The sequence below is a fragment of the Rhipicephalus sanguineus genome, chromosome 4 (genome assembly GCF_013339695.2).
Source record: "Rhipicephalus sanguineus isolate Rsan-2018 chromosome 4, BIME_Rsan_1.4, whole genome shotgun sequence".
Lineage (NCBI taxonomy): Eukaryota > Metazoa > Arthropoda > Arachnida > Ixodida > Ixodidae > Rhipicephalus > Rhipicephalus sanguineus.
Genome location: NC_051179.1, coordinates 1,846,983 through 1,868,477, shown reverse-complemented (window position 1 = coordinate 1,868,477; position 21,495 = coordinate 1,846,983). Strand labels below are relative to the sequence as shown.

Here is a 21,495-nt window from a genome sequence, read left to right as displayed (position 1 = left end):
TTAAGGTGTATATCAAGCTAGCGAAACGGCCATGAGCGTACCATGAGCTTGGCATGTAAATCATAACATACATGACATGCATGTCATGGTTTTCTTGTTACCACAACTCATTTGCGTTCTTCGTAGAGTCGCGTCACGCAATACCAATTTTCGTATATACCAAGCTAGCGAAACGGCCGCGAATGCACCATGAGCGTGGCATGTAAATCATGACATACATGTCATGGTTTTCATGTTACCCACTGTTACTCATGTTCTTCATACAGTCACATCGCGCAATACCAATTTTTGTGTAGATCAATCTAGCGAAACGGCCGCGAGTGCGCCATGAGCGTGGCATGTAAATCATGTCGTACATGTCATGCATATCATGATTTTCATGATACCACCTCTCATTTACGTTCGTCGTACAGTCGCGTCCCGCAATACCAATTTTGGTGTATATCAAGCTAGCGAAACGGCCGCGAATGCACCATGAGCGTGGCATGTAAATCATGACGTCCGTGTCATGATTTTCATGTTACCAACTGGTATTCATGTTCTTCATACAGTCACATCGCGCAATACCAATTTTGGTGTATATCAAGAGAGCGAAATGGCCGCGAGTGCACCATGAGTCTGGCATGTAAATCATGCCGTAAATGGTATGCATATCCTTATTTTTAAGTTACCACCTGTCATTTATGTTGGTCTACAGTCACGGCCCGCACACACCAATTTCGGTGCATATCAATCTTGCGAAACGGCCACGAGTGCGCCATGAGCGTGGCATGTAAATCATGTCGTACATGTCATACATGTGATGATTTTCATGTTTCCTCTTTCATTTACGTTCATCTTACAGTCGCGTCACGTGATACCAATTTTGGTGTATATCAATCTAGCGAAACGGCCGCGAATGCACCATGAGCGTGGCATGTAAATCATGACATGCATGTCATGGTTTTCATGTTACCAACTGGTATCCATGTGCTTCATACACTCACATCGCGCAATGCCAATTTTGGTGTAATATCAATCTAGCGAAACGGCCGTGAATGAGCCATGAGCGCGTCATGTAAATCATGTCGTACATGACATGCATGTCATGATTTTCGTGTTACCACGTGTCAGTTATGTTCGTCATACAGAAACGTCTCGTCATACAAGTTTTCTTAAATATGCATTCATTTAATGGCCGCTAGCGCCCTGACACCATGTCATGTAAATCATGCTGCACATGACATGCGTGTCACGATTTGCACGTTAGGACCGGTCATTATGTTCGTAATGAACTCTTGTCACGGCATACCAATTTTGGTATATATGAAATTTACGGAACTGCCGCACGAGCCCCAAGGCCATGGAATGTAAATCATGCTGTTCATGACATGCGTGCCATGATTTTCATGTTACGACCTGTTATTTATGTTTGTAATACGGTCATGTTATGCCATACCAATTTTGGTATACATCCGATTAACGAAACGCCCAGGAGAGCACAAAGTCGTAGGCGGCTAGATAGATAGATAGATAGATAGATAGATAGATAGATAGATAGATAGATAGATAGATAGATAGATAGATAGATAGATAGATAGATAGATAGATAGATAGATAGATAGATAGATAGATAGATAGATAGATAGATAGATACGCTCAATGTCGCAGAAGTTGGCTAAGAAATGCTTCGCATTTAAAAGTTCCCTCACCAAGAGTAGAACTTACGACCCCTCGGTCCGCAGCGCGCTGCTTGAAACGACTCGGCCACAGACTACACGTTCTTCAATATACTAACGGTGAGCTATTTATATACACCATTTACCGTCGGCGGTACTCAGAGATTGGTGGCACTTCAGCGTGATTTCGTTATCACGTGAGATGGGACGAAGGGATCGAAGGGCGCGCTTTATGGGTCGTCGCCCCGCGCGTTGCGATGAGCGTGCGCTTCTATATGGTGTGGTCGCTCGTGCGCGCACACTTATTTGGTGATAGGGGTGGTTTGTACGTCTTGTGCTCTCACTGCAAGCTTACATTGAAGTTACAGAGAGCACGAAGGTCACTTCGCTCACTGCAGCGGCCTCTTTTGCGAAATCAGCGCGCTGCTCACACATAAATAAGTTACAACTGTGACAGGTGGTTCGCGCTCATCCTGTGTATGCTTGCGCGTTCGTTTCATGCATCCTCCTTTGTATTTGAGCAGAGCGTTTTAACTGTCGAGCTGTGACAGTTGTTCGTTCGCGCTGATCCTATGTATATTCCTTCCGGGCTTCCTTTCTCCTTGAGCCGCGCGTAGCAAGTTTCGAGCTGCTTGCCGTTCTTCGCGTGACATTACATTTGTTGCTATAGCATTCATTCCTTCGCTCTTGTGGCGAAAGAATGCACAACCAACGCTCAACTACGTCTGTGAAGACACGTTTCACTTTCGTGTTATACCGATTCGTATGACAGAGGGATCAGCCATGCTTTTAACACGAAAGTGTTTTATGCCGGGGTCCACCAAGACTTCAGTGACGTATTTCCGTCACGGAAATGACGTCGAAAAAATTTCCACGATCAGACGGCAAAGAAAAAAAGGCTCCGTCACCGGGCATCGAACCCACGACCGCTCGGTGCGTAACAACAGATGCCGGGCACGCTACCCACTGCGCCACGGTCACACATTCCAGAGGCTTTACAAACGCGCCTTTTATCTCTACCACTATCCCGGTCGGCGGGGTGGTGTTGCCCTCTGGGAGCGGTCAGGTAAAGTAATTCGTCATTACTATGGCCTCCGCGATTAGCACCTGCAACGCGTTACACGTACGTCTCATTCGGCGCGTTATCAATGCCTTAACACACCGCGAGGTGGCGACATTAGTCCAAGCGTCGTAAAAGCGTCGGCCTCACTCATAGCATCACGCTAATCCAAACCAAAAATAGCTCTGCGACGCGCGCCTGCCTCATATGGCTGCATGGAGGAAGGAATTAGAGCACTGCACGGGCTCGGGCCTACCCGAAAACCCGAGCCCGGCCCGGCCCGTGGGCCGGGCCGGGCCGGGTAAAGTAGTTCTCACGGCGGGCCCGGGCCGGGCTCGGGCCTGAAGCTCCGGGCTTAGGGCCGGGCCCAGGTTTGAGGTGGCGGGCTCGGGTCGGGCCGGGCTTGGACTTTCCTGGGTTCATAAATGGACGCTATAGTGAAGTACTGAATCGGTTTAGACTGATAAAGTGAACTCTAAGAACTCGAATGTCATTCATTTCACCATCATAAGTTTATTATCAGACAAGAAAATCAAGGTCAAAATTCCATTTTTTAAATTTCGCGTCGAAATCTCCGAGCCTGACGTCACGGATTTCAAACTGTATTTGTCGTATTTGGGGACATTGGCTCAATAAAATTTCCTTAAACTTGGTATGTTAAGTCTATGGCCCCCTCAAAGGTCAGTGTACTTCATTTCTGTGATTAGGAACTACGTAGGCCCCATTAGACACCGTCAGAATCTAAGGTGTCACGGTGTCTGCTGCGCGAATTTAAAGGGACCGTCGCCACCCGCATTTACCTTTTTGCACATTTTATTGCGATAGCAAATATATGGACAGTCTCGGGTGATTTTTGCCGTCGCCGTCGCCGACGCCGCCGTCATGCACCGTATATGTATAAGTATGTATATCTCCACATCCCCTCCCCCTCTTTACTTTCCCTCTCCCCCTCTCCCCTCCCCCTCTCCACTTTCCCTTTCCCTTCTTCCTCTCCACTTGCCTCTCCCCTCCCCCTCTCCACTTTCCCTATCCCTTCCCCCTCTCCACTTTCCCTCTCCCTTCCCCCTGTCCACTCTTCCTCTGAAACGCGGGCTAGACATACCGAAATTCTCTCCTGCGCAACGCCGCGATGAGCACCAGCGCATGCCCGTCCCCTCCCCCTCTCTCTCCTCTCCCACGCTGCCCCCCTCTCGCATGCCTGCCGACTGCGTTCCCCGCTCGCCCTGTGAGAATTAACGGCCAGGCTAGAGGGAAGACAAGACGCGCGTAGCGTTCCTCTTCGGTTTCCACGGCGCCAGGTCGGTAGCATGCCCAAAGAACGCCAACGGAACGCGATCGTGCAAGTGCTCCGGCTTCGCATCGCCTCATGCTCCCCTTTAGCGGGAGATGGTGTAATTTTCTTGCTATCGCATTCATTGCTTCGCCCTTGCGGCGAAACTGTGACTTTTTTCTCACCAAGAGTTTTGTCCCGGCGAGCGTGGTGTTTTAGGAATCGCAAAAGAGTAATTTACTGATAACAGAGAAATTGTTTTTCTTTCTAGTGTCTCCTCAAGTTTGTTCTACAGACGTTGCGCATACATACAGATGTTTCACATTTTGTCCCGAAAAAAAAAAACGCTTTTTTATGTGGGGCAAGCTTTATGGAGAAATTTTATTAGAGTCAGGGGCGTAGCCAGAAATTTTTTTCGGGGGGGGGGGCGTGGTCCGACCATACTTTATGTACATTCGTGTGCGCGTTTGTATGTGTGCGTGTATTATACACATGCAAAATTGAAAAAATCTCGGGGGGCGTTTGAACCCCCTGTCCTCCCCCCACCTTCTGGCTACGCCCCTGTTTAGAGACAAGTACTGAACTTCTTTCGCTCCGTGCATATGGGGCTACTTGATTTATCTGGAATGGCCGAACTAAAGGTAGATATACCAGAAGCTTATATAGTTAACATGTCGTTATTCAGTGCTTTATTTATATTCATCACCATCTTAATTATATCCGAAATGTTATCCTGTAATGGCAGGAATAAATGTATTATAAAAAATATATACCTGTAACTTATCGCAAGAGCGATCACAGAGCTCCAAAGCGGGGAAGCGTTTTTTGAAATTTCCAGGCTTCCACTAAAACGAAAGGAGTGCACGGAGTCTCGTTACATAAAATTCCTATACAGACACATCCTTTTTCCGTGGCTTCGTAAAGGCCCCCAGTGGTCATGTGGCGCGAGATGGACGCGCGCAGCCAACTTGGTGTGCCCAATTTTTTAACATTTTAACTTTCGCCTTTTTTCCGTTATATCAGGGGTCGAAACCCACCTCCACTAGCAGGCCGCATTCACAAAAATTTACTCCCGCAAGAGCCAGCACAGTAACGCAGCTAAAGGCGCGCGTGCAGGGAGGGGGGGGGGGAGGGGGGATAGGTCATACCAAATGTCAGCTAACGTTGCCATTTAAAAGAACAGCTTTCCCATATATCACATGTGTGTTGTTTTTGAAGGGTATTTCGCGGCAAGATTCCAACAACATATCGATACCTATCTTCAACATGACTGATATCTGGACGCCGATTTTGAAATATAGAGTTTTGTTTCACGGTTAGGTTTCAACATATGGTGGCCGCAGGGGATGCCTCACGACAAAAAAGCTTTAGACCTGTCATGCCTGTGTAGCTTAAGAACATAGTTATAAAGAAAATGAAAATGAAAAAAAAAATGGGACGAAGACAGTCCTGTGCGGCCCGCGGGCCTTTAGGGAGAGGTGTACAGGCCGCGCGTTTGGGTCCCCTGCGCTATACAGGTATAGTCTGAGAGCTATACGACATTGCCGCAACACCGTTGGAATGTGCAGGAATAGCATAGGTTCAAACAGCATAAGGCGTCAGGCAAAATATATTCATTTGACGAAATATTAAGCTTGAAAAAAGGCAATTACGAATTCCGTGCCGGGTGATGTCCCTTTACCTCGAACCATAGGCATCGAATGAGTAAGCGCCGGGAAGCTTATTCGCGCCTTTATTACCAAACTGTAACGAACACCAAAAGCAGATTGAAATCGCTTCGTCCACCTCCTGCCAGTCCTACCCGCGTAGTGCAGTGGCCACCTTTTACCAGTACAACATCGTTAGGAAGGCACAGTGCATTATTATACGAAAAAAAAAGAGCGTGGTGCAAGCCGTGCATAACATACACTGCTGAAAACTGCAAGCAGAAGCCCTCAAAGAGGAGTTTTATAGGTGATACTGAATAGTGCCACGACGTTCGGGAACAATAGTAATGAAGGGATAAGCTGCACAGCTACGTTCATTCTGTAGAGGTCCACAAAGACATCCTAAATTTGCTCCAGTGGTGGATGTTAAGAACAACGACTGCCGACACCTTCACAATTCGTAAGGCAGATGTGCACCCCTGCGGCTAGCGTATGCAGTGCGAGAAACTTTAGCGCGGCAGGATATGTGATGCAACGGTGGATGGCGTGCTTAAAGCCGGAATCTCTAGATACTTGAAAAGAATGCTACAACAAATACTTTTTTCGTCCTTTCGGCTGCCTATACGTATTTCTAAAAGTACACGTGGTGCGCACGGTTCGTTATAATTTTTATCTAGGTTAGTGTATTTACAACAAGGTAATAAACTTGGCTTTCTTCCTCTATCTTGCTGCGGCAAGGTGTTAAAATGTTGAAGACATGTGTTACATATCCAGAAGCCGGGTGCACGATTGCCTTTGTCGTTAGAGCATGTTTTAAGTTTCAGTAAAGAGCGCCATGAAAACAAATTGAAGAGAACGTTTTGTTCTCTGTCTCCTCTGTTTTTATTGTACTTCCTATCGAAACTGAACCCATGCTGCAAATCACTTTCCTTGCTGCAATATCTGCTACAAAAAGCTCTTGATGATCCCCACTGCATTAGCAAAAAAAAAAAAAAAGTTACAGTATACCATAACTATAGTACTAGACCAGTGATAGTAGACCAAACGTTCATTGTAACCAGTATGTCCACTCAACTGTTTCCACCGTGAACCCCTTTTTACACGAAATTACCGTTGGTTAAAGTAGAATTGTTAGCGAAATATTCGCCAACAAAGCGTAGATATTTGCTACTTAAAACAGTTTGCTGTAGATTCTGTGTTCTGGACCTATATTATTGGCTCGGGCCTCTGTCGGGCCTGATATGCCGTCGGGCCGGGCCGGGCCGGGTAGGCGAAACTTTTTGTTGGGTTCGGGCCGGGCCCGGGTCGCGTATTGAATCACCGGGCCGGGCTCGGGCGGGTAAACTCGAACGAGTTCCGGGCCCGGGCAGGGCCCGGGCCGAAAATCACGGCCCGTGCAGTGCTCGAGAAGGAATACTAAGCAGAGGCTGTTACGTCACATTTTCTGAAGCCGGATGTGGGGGAGGGTAGAGAGCTCCTCCTCGCAAGATTGGTCACGCTTCGGCTCGCTTGCGCATGCGCAACTGGCGCCGCGGTGGGCGAGGATCCCGAGCGGGGAGAGTATTTCCGCAGCGCGTTAAAAAAGTGCGGCCGGTGCGGCCCTCTGGCGGGGGTCTGGCCGTTGCCAGGCGAGCGAGACCGACGAGACGGAGATAGGACCAAATAGGACGGAGACGCGGTGGCTCCGGCCATCGTATGATAGTATGCGCTCCCCTTCTGCGGTAGTGTTATGTTATTTCGGCAGCGTAAAAAGCTGGGCTTGGTGTTCCCTGACTACTGTGCGATGGAGTTAGGAGAGGCTAGGATAGACGCACATCATTATCTTTGTTTATTGCTAGCGTGCATGCTTGTTGTTGACATCCGACCGTCAGTTCGTACGTGTTGCATATCGTGCTTTAATTGTGGTGTTAATTCTAATGCGGCCGGACTGCTCGCACTGAGCTTACAAGAGTGCCCCCTACCTCTAGGCCGCACACCTTGATTTAACAGCACTAACATTGTTTCATTTCGTTGTTGCTGCAAGTATAAATTCTGAGTGAACAAAGCAGTACAAAAGCGTGCACGGTCGGCGCAGAGCATTACGACGTTCGGCGACGAGTATGGCGAGTACGAACAAGGTTCTGTCTTCGGGAGAAGAAGCGGCGCAGCGGGAAATATGATGGGAATTCGCTAGAGCATATGGGCCCAACGATGACGGGCCGACCCCGAGTTTCGAGTGAGAGAGGCGTGTCGCCGGAACTGCACGACAAAACTCGTCGGGAAGAGAGACGTCGGCCGCCCAGCAACGAAGGGAATCCGATCCTGGCTTGCGAGTGGCCAAAGCAGGAGCTCACGGACCGTTTAGCGGCGTCATATTATCATCGCTGTATGGACAGCTAAAATAGTACTTAATAAAAAACGCACCCCAAAGCCAAGAAAAAGGCACCAGCTCCGCAGTTTCATCAGTCTTCGCGACGCCAAGTCAGTGAAGCTGTGCTAAATTTTACCCTTGAATGTTGCATTTGTGCGCTGTGACGTGCAGCTCATGCAGTTACTGCTTCATCGCAATGCCCACTGAATACGTTGTAATACCAAAGGAAGCATAGCACTGCCGCAGAACCCAACGACGGTCGGAGTGCCGCCGCGGCCGCGTCTTCGTCGCCTAGGCAACCGCGACCGCCGCGCGCGGAGCAGCTCTGTGTACCACGTGACTTTTTTAACGCGCGGCCGAAATACTCTCCCAGGCGAGCGTCGAGTTCGGTCACGCCGGGCCGCCGCCAGCTGGCAGACGAGCCTGAAAAGTGAAGCTTTTGTGCCTCTCAAGAACAAACGTGCTGCGATGCTCGCTTGTAGCGGGCCTGGGTGCCACTCGCAGCCTCATTGCGTCCCATACCGTACTTCTCCAATAAATTTCAATCTTTGCACTTCGTGTTTGATCAGCTGAATGCAAGTAATCAACGGTGCAACTCGGCAGGATAATCGCCGCGAAGAGCTCGGTTTTTTCTGCAGAAACGGTAAGTTCGGGGTACGTAACAGTGGCATCTGAATTGATCTTGTTACGCAGGAAGGTGATGCGCCTCCGCTCTATCCTTTGACCGTGAGTGTCATTACACGTTCGCAAGAACGTCGTGAATGGCACTCGAGCCAAGCTGTAGCAGCACAGGTCGGTCGACTGCGACCACATCGAAGAAAACTTGTCCGCAAATAAATTTCCCGAGCACAAACGTAAACAGGATGCGAACAATTCAAACAGCTTCGCAAATCGCCTTCAAACACTACTGGATCAGGCACGTCTTTAATTCTTGACGCAGGAAGCTTCGGTGAGCACGCCGGGCCACTGTTTTCCAATCGTTTATTGTGACTCTTGTAGACGGGAACGGGTCACCGCCGACTCTCGCATTATGAGCCGTCTGAGCTGTCGTTTTCGTCTTGGAATTCTAACCTTCTAGCGCTGAGGGACGCAAAATAGCACATTGCCGAACAGCGAAGCAGCGGCGCCAACCATTTTCGGAGAAGCTGCTTCGAAAACAACCGCTTTCGACGGCTAGCAAAATCAATTAAACACGCAAGCGTTAAGACCAACGCTGACAGCAGGCCTCAAACACGTTACATCGTCCGCGAAATGCTACGACTGCATAAAAATGCGCATTCGCTGCTCCAGCCGGCTCTGTCAACAACGCGGTAATATGGATGGTGGCGCGGACGACGCGAGACCATCCATGCGCGAGACGACGGCGTCGTCGGCGTGACCAAGGTATCCCAGAAGCCATTGGAAAAGCACGTGACTTCCGCCACACTTTTTGCAATGCAACTGGGCGAGCGAAGGCCTCTCCTCATTTATTTCCTTCCTCCATGTATGGCTGTAACACCGCGTTCCCCGCTCAAGCGCTCTCCCCGAGAAAAATCGCGGCCGGGCTAGCGGGGTGGCACGACGCGCTTTGCGTTTCTCTTTAGTCCGGCCGTGGTGTTCAATTATATTTTAACATGCCGCGGGATGGCGACCAAGTTCTGCGTCCAATATGCGACGCTCTTCTGGCTAACACACCTCGTTCTCTGATTACGCTTTCACCGTTAACTACTACAGCTACCACAAGGGTTTGTGTAATCATTTAACATGGACGTTAGTCGACGGGATGGAGATGTACCACCAATCATCAAAGTGGGTGCATACACGTTAAACGGTGCCATTAGCTGCCAGACATCTATATACATTGTGCAAACTCTCTTATATCAATGTACAGTAAACATTCAGTTACTTCTGTATGGGCACGCTTTAATTTCGCGTTATTCCGATTCCTATGACGGAGGGATCAACCATGTTTTCCCATGATGCACTGCGCCGACGCATGGTGGCGCGCGCGACTTTTAGGAAAGGTCCATTGGACTACACAGGACAACACGGCGAGGCAAACGTTTGCTTGGAATGTCCTTCAAATCGCTCTCTCCACAGAAGCCAAGTTCTTTCGAGCTCTGTCATTGCCGGATGGAGTGGAAATTCCACCGACCGATCTTTCGGCGAATGCGATGTTTGTGTTTTCTTGAGATATAAAAAAATATGTCAAGAACCTTCCAGACATCGCAGACAGCCTTATTTTCACGAATACATACTCACGATTAACGCCATTCCAGTGCCACCAAGGCTGTCGGCCAGGAGCTTAGTAAGGGTGCTGTCCCTGTATGGGATATGGCCAGTTCGCTTCTTAGGGTCCGCCAGGCATGATATGCAGTTACCTGGATGTGTAAATAAATCAACCAGTAAATGCATTACTATTACAGTACTTACGTGTACGCGACATTTTTTAGAGGGGTACTAAATGCAGATGCCTGCTCATCGTAGACTTTTGAAATACCATTCGAGAAACCTCGTAGTGCATGTATCATGCCCTGGAAGTACTTACTTTTAAAGAAATCGCGTTTTAGTGATCCGCATACCTTTAGTGCAATACAAACCGCCTGCCGACGAAAAGGCAATTGTAATTTAGCATTCCAGCGCCTTCCTTTAATTCTCAGACAACATGGCGCCTACACCTCAATTTAAGATTATTCGTATACTTTGCTGGTCGCTGCTGCTGCATTATATTGCTGCTCGTGGATACAATAAATTCCAGGAAATCTCTGGATACCCGGGCGTTGCTTTGTAGTGTCAAGACTCAAGAAGCTGCATGATATCCAGGTGTCAGAGTGCGGTAGAGTAGCACGCCCGCCCCATGTGTGTGCTGTTACCGCTCGGTATGAGCCTCTCTTGACGCTGCCGGTGCGCCGAAAAACGGCACGATAGAGTGATGCGTGCCTTGAAATCTGTGCGCGCAGCCTTCAGTCGTATGATCCGCGTTGTACCTGGCGACTCTTTGTGTGGCAGCATCGTGGAGGAAGGAAAACTCAGGAGACGCCCTATGGTATCCCAATGCATTGCGAGAAGTGTGGCGGAAGTGACGTTAGATTTATGGGGCAAACATTCCGGTATGGGGCAAACAAAACAGCAGACACCCCGCGGCGTGCTCTCCGCGCTGGTTTGCGTCTGCTCAGATTTGTAGTACCGGCGTAAACTTAGCGCGTATTGTGCGGTTCCACGTAGTAAAACGTTGCAAGTAGACGTTTACCAGGCTGTTAGTGCGTGGCAGGCCCGAGCACTGCGTGCTGACGTTCTTCGTCGAGCGTTTTTGTGCAACAGCACAGAAAGTACCGGTACGTGCCGTGATCAAAACATTCCACCCCTCCATCACCGTATGCGAACTTACCTTGCAGTGACTTACGCGTTCTGCTGGGCGTTAGATCTTTCTTTTCCTTTCTCGTAGCCCGATTTCCCGATCTATTGCCCGATTAGCGGTCCTTTGCTCGTGTATATGGAGTGAGCGCAGTAGCTATTCGGTGCAACGCCAACCTATAGTTGACGTAACTTCACGTCGAAAAGAGGACACCGCTGAATTGTATACGCGATCGTGCACGTAAAGTTTGTAATTCCAGTGCGCACACAACACAAGCACGCAGCAAGCACACACCAAACAACACATACATCACGTAGTCCGACAATAACAACAAAAGTTTATTGCCCTTTCGTTGAACGACACAGCCTCTAAAACGTACGATGCCTTCAGCGCATGTTATGTACGGCGCGTCAGACGCCACGAGTTCGGAGTTGACAGAATGAGTAACAAGCAACAGAGCGTACATCCGAGAGATTCGCACGCAAATACCATGCCCTAGTGATCAGCAATGAAGTGAACGTATACGTACACATGAAAAGTGACACCCGGTACTGTCCGCAGTGCACGCGATTTGCACCGGTTATACGCAACAGCTGGGCATTGCGTAGTTTTCCTAAAGAACAGAGAGAGCAGCATGTGTGAATCGAATACACCGCTCGCACGGCGAAAGCAAACAAACAAAAAAAGGCCGTAAAATTTCGCGATCCGCGCATGCGCTTGCAAACGACGCGACGGAAATCGCGAAATGTTTCGCTCCTCCTTCGCTAGGAGGCGATGCGGGTGCTTGTGATGTGGAGGCTTCACGATTGTGACGTCAGGGCCTCTCCTTAGTATTCCTTCCTCCATGGGCAGCACAGCCAAAGCTACGTGGGCGGAGCTTCCGCACATGCTTCACTACGCCAAGTGGCCTGTTTGTAGGCGGCTTCGTTTTAACGGCGAAGCTGTTGTAGCTATCACTAGTTTGTACGGTGTCACCAGAAAACTGATCATCATGAACCGGCACGCGCTGTCTTTGTCGTCTTGACGACGACGACGATGGAGCCAGTGGCTGTTCTGCTTTGCTCCCAAAACACAAGCGCCGATTTCTCCGGCGCGGGCTGCAATAACTCTGATGGGCGAGACAACGAGTACAGAGACAGAAAAGATAAGAAAGAAAAATAGACAAAGGGAGAAATTCTCGGGGGAAAAATTTTCTTCGCGAGGCGAACCCGCGTACACACTATCTGAAGGGGGGCGTCTTAACCACGCGGCTATCCAGGCACGCTAGCAGAGCACAGCATAGCCTTTTAAAGTACGTAAAGCAAGGGGGCGGGAAAGCAAAGTGAGGGAGAGGAGGAGGGGAGATAGTAAAGCATACCCTAGAAAAAAAGAGAGAGAAAAACAGAGAGCAGGAAATGCATGTTGTGGCACGACATAGCCAATCCTGTAGCACACGGCAATAAATACTCAATGCGTAGTGGACTAAACTACGATCGCTTTAATGGCGACATAGAATACGAAGAAGAAGAAAAAACATGGCTGATCCCGCTTTCATAGGAATCGGTATAACACGAAAGTGAAGCATGTCTTCACAGGGGTAGTTGAGCGTTTATTGTGCATTGTTTCTCCACCAGGACGAAGGAATGAATGCTATAGCAGCAAATTGTAATGTCTCGCGAAGAACGGCAAGCAGCTCAAAACTTGCAGCGCACTCTAAAGCAGAAAGGACGCACGAAAACAGCATGCACAGGACGAGCGCGAACGAACAAATGTCACAATTGTTACTTCTTTGCAAGTGAGCAGCGCGCTCTTTTCGGGAACGCGGCCGCTGCAGCGAGCGAAGTGACCGTCGTGCTCTCTGAATTGTCAACGGAAACTTGCAGTGAAAGGACAACACGTACAAACCGCCCCGATCTAGAGACAAGCACGCACGCACGCACGAGAGACACCCCCTGTAGAAGCGCGCTCGCAAGGTGACGCGCGGGGCGACGACCTTTAAGGCGCGCCCTGCGCGCTCTTGGCGCCATCTCGCTAGTGATAACAAGAACACGCTGAGGCCACCAAGCTCTATAGTTGTATCGGGAACGGTAAGTGGTGTATATAAAGAGCTTGTCGATAGTGAGCTTAGGAACGTGCGCTCTGTGACTCAGTGGTTTCGCGCCGTGCGCTGTGGATCGAGGGGTCGTAGGTTCGACTCCCGGAAACAGAACTTTTTCTTCTAGTTTTTTTCTTTGCCATCTGTTAGTGTATATTTTACAACGTCTTATCCGTGACGGAAATACGTCAGTGGGGCCGTGGTGGACCCCGGCATAAAACACTTTCGTGTTAAAAACATGGCTGATCTCTCTGTCATAGGAATTGGTGAAAAACGGAAGTGAAACGTGTCTTCAGAGGCGTAATTATACGTTTGTTGTGCATTGTTTCACCCCAAAGGCGAAGGAATGGATGCTAGAGCAACAAACTGTAATGTCACGCGAAGACGGGCAAGCAGCTCGAAACTTGCAACGCGCTGCTCAAGAGGAAAGGCGCACGGAACGAACATACACAGGATGAGCGCTAACTAACAACTCTCACAGCTTTACAGGTAAAGCGCGCTGCTCAAACACAGAGGACGCACGAAACGAACGCACAAGTATACACAGGATGAGCGCGAACTGTCACAGTTGTAACTTATTTGTCAGCAGCGCGGTCCTTTCGCAAAAGCGGCCGCTGCGGTGAGCGTAGTGACCTTCATGCTCTCTGTAACTTCAACGCAAACTTTCGGTGAGAGCACAATACGTACAAACCACCGCCATCACCAGATAAGCGCGCGCACGAGCGACCACGCCCTGTAGAGGCGCGCACTCATGGCAACGCGTGGGGCGACGACCTCTAAAGCGCGCCCTTCGAGCCCTTCGCGCCATCTCGCTAGTGATTACGAAAACACGCTGATGTACCACCGATCTCTGAGTACCACCACCGGCAAATGGTGTATTAAATTGCTCGCCGTTAGTGCGGCGAAGAACGTGCGGTATGTGGCCGAGTCGTTTCGCGCCGCGCGCTGGGGCGCGAAGGGGCGTAAGTTCGACTCCAGGTGACGGAACTTTTTCTTCTAGCTTTTCTTTGCCATCTGTTAGTCTATATTTTACAACGTCATCTCCGTGACGGAAATACGTCAGTGTTCCGTGGTGGAGCCCGACATAAAACACTTTCGTGTTAAAAAAAAACGTGCATATGTGGGTCGCTTCTTTGCTTCCTCTGTCTTCTTTTTTAGGTCCCAACCTCTTCCGGGGCCTCAGCTGTGGTAGAGCGATCTCCAGGTAGTATATCTTCTGCGCGGGTCTTTTCAAACTTTTTCCGCTACCCAAGCGTAACAGGCAAGCGCGAACAATTCCGTCATTGTCGAGGTAAACTTCTTCAACTCTTGCCAGAGGCCACATAAACTTCTCTTTGTTGGGTGTGTCCACAATCACGATGCCTCCAACTGCTATGTTGCGGAAAGAAGATCCAGGAGAACGATGTGCGGATGGTAGAGCGAGAATATACTCGTGTTTCCAACGTCTCCAAAAGTGATCCAACAAACTTTGGCGATGTTGTAAACGCCGTCAATATTCCTTCGCACCGCTGTGGTTCACTGAATCTGCTGTTGAATCACCATGCGGCAAAGTGGTAAATTGTTGGCCTATAAGAAAATGTGCTGGCGTAATCGCGGATGGCTCTCCAGCTTCGAGGCAGGCGTAATAAGTGGTCGGGAATTAACCACAGCCTCGACCTCGGTAAGTAGCGTACCGAGTTCTTCAGCAAAAAGGCTGTTTCGTCCGAGGACTTTACGTAGGGACGTCTTCATTTATCTAATCAGTCTTTCCCACCAACCGGCCCACCACGGCGCCGCATCCACGATGAATTTCCATTTAATACGCTGTGTCGTGACGAACGACTGGGAGTCGGTCTCTTCGATTGGGTCCATTACCTCCCTTAGTTCCTTAGATGCTTTTTTGAATGATCGAGCGTTGTCTGAGTAAATGACGCTGGGCAATCCTCTCCTAGCAAAAAATCTTCGGAATGTCAGCAGGAAGCCACTCGCAGTCATGTCGGTCACCAACTCCAAGTGTATCGTCCGCGTTGACGCACAAGTAGAAATTGCAATGTACATTTTTGGTGGCATTGGCAAAGACTCGTCCTGCGAAATCCACGCCTGTAGTGTCGAATGCCTTGGATCGTTCAATCCTGCAGCTCGGAAGTGGAGATTGTGGCGGCGAACTTGCCTTCGCTCTATAGCGAGCACATAACGCACAATGGTTTATCACCATCTCCACTGTTCGGCGAGCTCGTATAACCCAGAAGCGCTCTGTCAGGTGGTTTAGCGTGGCGGTTATACCTCCATGCATTTTGCGAACATGGGAATCTCGAACTTCAAGAAACGTGAAGTAATACCACCAGGTAGCACCAATGGGTGCTTTGTACCAGGGCTTTCATTGAAGTTTTGTAGCTTCCCACTATTTCGAAGCAGGTTTTCTCCATCTAGAAACGGTCGCAAGTCATTAAACTTTAAACTTTTATGTAGAACCTGCTTCTCAAGAAGCGCAAACATTTCATCACCGAAGGCTTCACTTTTAACTTGGTGTATCCGACAACGCTCAGTTGCCAATACTTCCTCTGTCTTCAGACATCCATACCTCAGGCAACTTTTATTGGCGTTGTGTATGAAGCGCCGTACCCACGCCCTGACTCAGCAGTTTGATGAGAGAACTGTGCCTTGTTATGTCAAAGATTGGCGTTCTCCGCTCATGCGTTTTGTCACCTTCTTGTATAGCTGCGTATATGTGCCGAGTTAATTACTTCATGATCCTATACAGCGGCTAAGAGTTTCCTGAGTGGCCATTCAGAAGGACTTAGGCGCAGCCAACTCGGCCCTTGCCACCAAACGTTCTTTTGGATCAAGGCGTCCAGCGATTCACCCCTCGTTAGCAAATCCGCAGGATTTTCATCACTTGGGCAATGCTGCCAGCTGCAATCCAGTATTTTTGTCATTGCGTTGATTTCAGCGATGCGGTTTCTAACGAAGACTTTTTACTGCATGAATCTGCTTGAATCCAATTAAGGACAGTTGTAGAGTCTGTCCACATAAAAGAAAGTGGTCTGTCAAAAAAGGAGTATATGCTTCTTCGATATATTTCAGCAATAGGCTGCCTATTAGCGCTCCCATTAGGTTGAGGCGTGGTAAAGAGAGAGGCTTCAATGGGGAGATTCTTCATTTCGAAGCAATAAGACTTGTGCTGATGTCGCCGTTAGCTAGCTCAGCGCGAACATATGCAAGGAAAGAATACTGATGCGCACACACATAAAAACACGGACTCAGGAGACTCGGACGAGCGCAAACTTTCAACTAACTTTATTTTTCGTCGTCAACAATATATGCCATCAGTCACGTGGTCACAACGCTAATCGCTTTTCACTGTCAGATCACAACAAGCCACGCAAGAATCTCTTTTCACCATGCAATAAGGAAACAGTAGGCTGGCTAACACACGCGTTTCCTCTATTTGAGATAAAATAGGCTTCCAAAAGTTCCCGTGCGGTGCTATCTTGGCTTCGGCCCAAAACTCTGATCGCTCGGAAATTCGGTGCGCACATGCAATGTCGGACATGCACTGGTAAATGCGCGTTCTCTTTATTAATTATGGTCAATTCATGTTCCCTTGCACGAACGTTGATGCACCTTCCGGTCTGCCCGACATAAGACTTTCCACATGAAAGCGGAATCTCAGACGACACCAACCGCGCAGGCTACATAAGGCATTTCGTGCTTCATGCCACACACTCCAGGACTCTTCTTAGCCGAAGAAATTTTCGGGCAGAGCTTTGCCAGCTTGCGCGGGGCTGAAAAAACCATCGGCACATCGTGCCTGCCCGCAACCTTCTTCAGATTGTGAGAAGTGCGGTGAATGTAGGGCAACACTACAGGGCGGCTTCTGGATTGCGGCCCTGGTGCCTTACCGGAACGGAGTGCTTTTGACTCTCGAAGGAGAGCCTCTGCGACTGCCGTAACGAGCGTGCAAGGGTTTTTACGTCTCGCGTTGAGAGAACGAAGGTCACTTGGCTCACTGAGCGGCCGCTTTTCCGAAAGGAGCGCGGTGCTCACGCAGAAACAAGTTTAAAATGCGACAGTTAGTTCGCTCTCATCCTGTGTATGTTCGTTCCGTGCGTCCTTTCTGCTTGGGCAGCGCGTTGCAAGTTTCGAGATGCTTGCCGTTCTTCGCGTGACATTACAATTTGTTGCTGTAGCATTCATTCCTTCGTCCTTGGGGCGAAAGAATGCGCAAGAAACGCTCAACTACGTCTGTGAAGACACATTTCACTTTCGTGTTATGCCGATTCCTACGATAGAGGGATCAGCCATGTTTTTTAAATGCGAATGCATTTCTTAGTCGGGCTATGTCAGGCGTCCGGCGTTGTTCGCGCGCCTCTCCGCTCTCACTCCCCCTCACACAGCAGCAGCTGCGGGCGCGCGCGCTTATCCTCGCCCCTAGGAACCGGAGCAGGTGGTGCGGGCGGAGTATCGGAGAGTGAGTGGAAAGGAGGAGCGCGCTCTGGTGTGTAAGGGCGCTCGCATCGCGGGAGCTCGGCGGAGCTCCCGCGTGTGTGGAGAGAGTGTAGGAGAGGGTAGGTGCAGTTCTTCGCCGCTCCTTCTCTCGCCGTTCGCTCTCTCTCCTCCCTGCGCCACCGCCTCAATGCAGTGCGTTTGAAACGCGTTTGTAGCGTTTGTGCTGCCTTGGCACAGCCTGAAAACAGCGCGTTCTAAACGCGTTTGTGCTGCATTGAAGGCGGTGGCAACATCCCTGAGGTGATTACGAACGCACGTAGGAAGCGTTAGTTGAAAGAGGCGCCCAAAAGGGAGACACTTGAGCGCGTTGATGTGTCCAGCTTTACGCCATTAAAATTACTACGCCGTGTACTCTCGGCGCAAGAAATGCATTCGAATTTCCTCACGATTCCCTTTGGGGAGGGGGGGGGCATTTTTTTCCATTTTTCGGCCTCCATATATATTTTTCATTGCGATAGCAAATATATGGACCCTCGCGGCTGTTTTTTGCCGTCACCGACATGCCCCGCATATATATATGTGTGTATATAATAAAAAGACACAAAAAATAAAGCCGCAGAAAAAAATTCTGGAGTACCCGACCATTCGAACCAGCAACCCCACGCTCTCCAGCACGCTGCGTTAGAGAACTCAAGCACACGCTATGTATGCGCCGACAAAATAACGGCGAGCTATTTAAATACACAATGTACCGTTGGTGGTAAGCAAATATTGAAGGAGCCTGAGCGTGTTTTGTATCACGCAACGCTCCTAATTTTCTTTTAATTTGAAAACTGCCCTTGAGACGCGTAAGGCAAAGTGGCCCTTTTCTGTACCCACTCGTGATGTGGAAGGGAAAAAAACAAAGAACATCGGGTACACCTTGCATCAGACACCCCCGTGTGGCAGGAGACGCAGGGGGTCACTCCACGGACCGCAGTTTAAAAGAAGAAGAAATATCTAAGAGCGTCTGATCCTCCATTGTCGACACTTGCAGCGCGAAGCTCAAGCACATAGACGTAACAACTGTGAGAGAGAAGAAATAGTAGAGAAGGAAAGGCAGGGAAGTTAACTAATTTAGGAAAACCGGTTTGTTACCCTACACATGGGAACAGGGTGGAGGAGATTTAAAGATGTACAGGAAAGAGAAGAAAGATAGCACATGACACAGCAGACACAGACTGGGAGAGCTGTTAGTTCACGTTTGCCCTGTGCACATGCCTGTGCGTTCTTTTAGGGCGTCCTTCTTTGTGCTTCAACGGTGCACTGCAAATATCGAGCTGCTTCTGTTTCTTCGTGTGACATTTCAATTTCTTGCTATCGCATTCATTGTTTCGCTGTGACTTTTTGTACTCTTACTAATCACCCCATAATCGGAGCTAAAGGAGCAATAGTGCGAATTGCGGATGTGACCTGCGGCGCATTGTGCAACGATGCAATGTAATATAATACACGTTGGGCTAGGCTATGGCATCAGCCATGTTCTTTATTTAGAACACCCTCGTCTTCCTCGTCTTCCCTCAGTCCTTCTCTAACTTTTTGACAACGTCCACGTACATACAATACGTCTGAGACGTTTCTGGGCTGCACTTCTTCGCTCGCAGAAGAAAATTTCTTAAAAGATTGCACTTAGTGAGCATGTCGCTAAGGAACGCTTTACGCCAGCAGATGTCTAGAATGTCAAAACGCATTGCCGTTTTAGCTCCTGTATACGCATCGATTCTATACGTATACCATGCGTCAAAAAACGTCGCTACCAGCACTGTCACTGCTGTACACCTGTCCGGTGATCCGTTATTACGCAAACGGTAATACGCTTACGGACAAGGTAAAACTCCAGATCGCTATTTGCGCCATTGTGCGAAGGCTTCTTATTGAAGTTCTTGTAATTAGACTGCAAGCCGCTAGATGGTCGGCAAGCAAAGCAGTGGCTCACATGATTTACAAAAGCGACAAGCAGAAACAGCGGACGGCGCAGTCTATAAAGAGCTGTCATGTTAGGCCGCCAAGAGAACCCCATTAAATTGCTTCGGAATGAAACTAATATAATCTGGGAAAAAATACAAAACTTCTCAGATACTAACAACCATTTCGTTCAAATGAAAGAACGTTGGTCGCAGTTAAGAAATTTTAGGAGCTGTCTGGCGAGGTTCTTCGGCTGGGGCGAAGTCCCGCGCCGTAACCTGGATTCATCCATGCAAAGCGTCGTGGAACGCGAAGAGGAACGCTACGCTCGCCATGTCTTCCCTCTCGCCTGGCCGTTAATTCTCACAGGGCGAGCGGGGAACGCGGCCGACAACCAGGCGAGCGTCGGACAGCTATTTTAGATGCGAAGCAGCTTTTGCTCGGGGCTGTGTCCGTCCTTCCATTGGCGACCATCCGCTCGGGAACCATGTGCGCTGGCACGCGCTAGCGCGTTCGGGCCTGTGTAAGGGGCTGGGTAAGACGCTGTGGCCCCTCCCCCTTACACTCTCTCAACAATCATGTGACAGCGTCGGGGAACGAGATTCTGCAGACGCGCGATGAACCAACGCGTTGTATCCTAGTCAGAACGCGCTGGCACGCACTAGCGCGTTCGGGCCTTTGTTAGGGGCTGGGTAAGACGCTGTGGCCTCTCCCGCTTACACTCTCAGCAATCACGTGATCGTGTCGGGGGTGTCTGCAGACGCGCGATTAACGCACATGCTCCCGCGTGGCGTGCCGATGAACCCGCGTGGCGTGCTCCAACGAGAGTTCGGGAGGAGCAACAGCAACAGCAACTACCACGGCCGCTACATAAAAAAAAAACAGGAGCGGCCTGTTGCGCCGCGTCGCCGTCAATGGGCGGGCGCGACTCGGCTGAGTTGACAGTTGCGGCCGCTGTTTTGGGTGAGGGCGCCACTACTCCAGTAGACAAAGCAGACGCTGGTTCGTGTTACAATGTGGTCGTCTCAGGACTTAAGCGTGTCCGTGTGCTTTTTAACGCGATTGCGTTAGAGAGCTCGTTTTGCAGAAATGCCGCCATCGCTGTCGGCGTCGCTACGTCGCTTGTGAGCGAAATATCGTCCGTGACCAAAACATCGAGAAAGATGCAAATAAAATAAACAATAAAAATCTTCCGTCCCATAGAGGATCGAACCCGGCCCTTTTGCGTGACAAGCAGGTGTCCTAGCACAAGGCCACTATGTTTTTTTCCCATGGTATTTATTACAAATGTGTGTAATTAGCATACATAGCGAACAAAATACTCAAGGCGGCCTCTACCAGCGTACAAGCGTTACACAGAAGTCCTAAAAGGGTATTAAAGCTATACATTTCATGAAGAGTGGATACCAGTCCGGTTGAAACTCTAATTGTTCGTAAAATTCTTTTAGCTGAAGAGCCATTTGAGTGAAATGCAACCGCTATGATACCATGGGTTCCGCATGCCTGTCTAACATGCGAGTTTTCCATAAACTGTGCATACCCATTAGTAAGGGCATGTCAACAGGCATAGAATGGCTTTTCGGTGGCATGAGAACGTATGCTATACGAATTTAAATCGGGTTGTTTTTTAAAAGCCCTTTGTAGAACGTCCCAGAAGAGCATGGCGTCTTTACAGAGCAATGTTCTATAGTTTCCGGAACTTCACAGAAACGACAGTTAACTTTCTATTTT

The 21,495-nt window shown here is 49.3% G+C and overlaps 1 protein-coding gene across 1 annotated transcript in view; it reads right to left on the bottom strand.

Annotated features, from left to right (window-relative positions):
• Positions 1-21,495, bottom strand: part of LOC119389195 (kinesin-like protein KIF12) — a 332,325-nt gene that overhangs the window by 170,251 nt on the left and 140,579 nt on the right. The window contains exon 4 of the mRNA XM_049415048.1: positions 10,226-10,344. Coding sequence (XP_049271005.1) covers positions 10,226-10,344 — 119 coding nt within the window. The remainder of the gene's footprint in view (positions 1-10,225; positions 10,345-21,495) is intronic.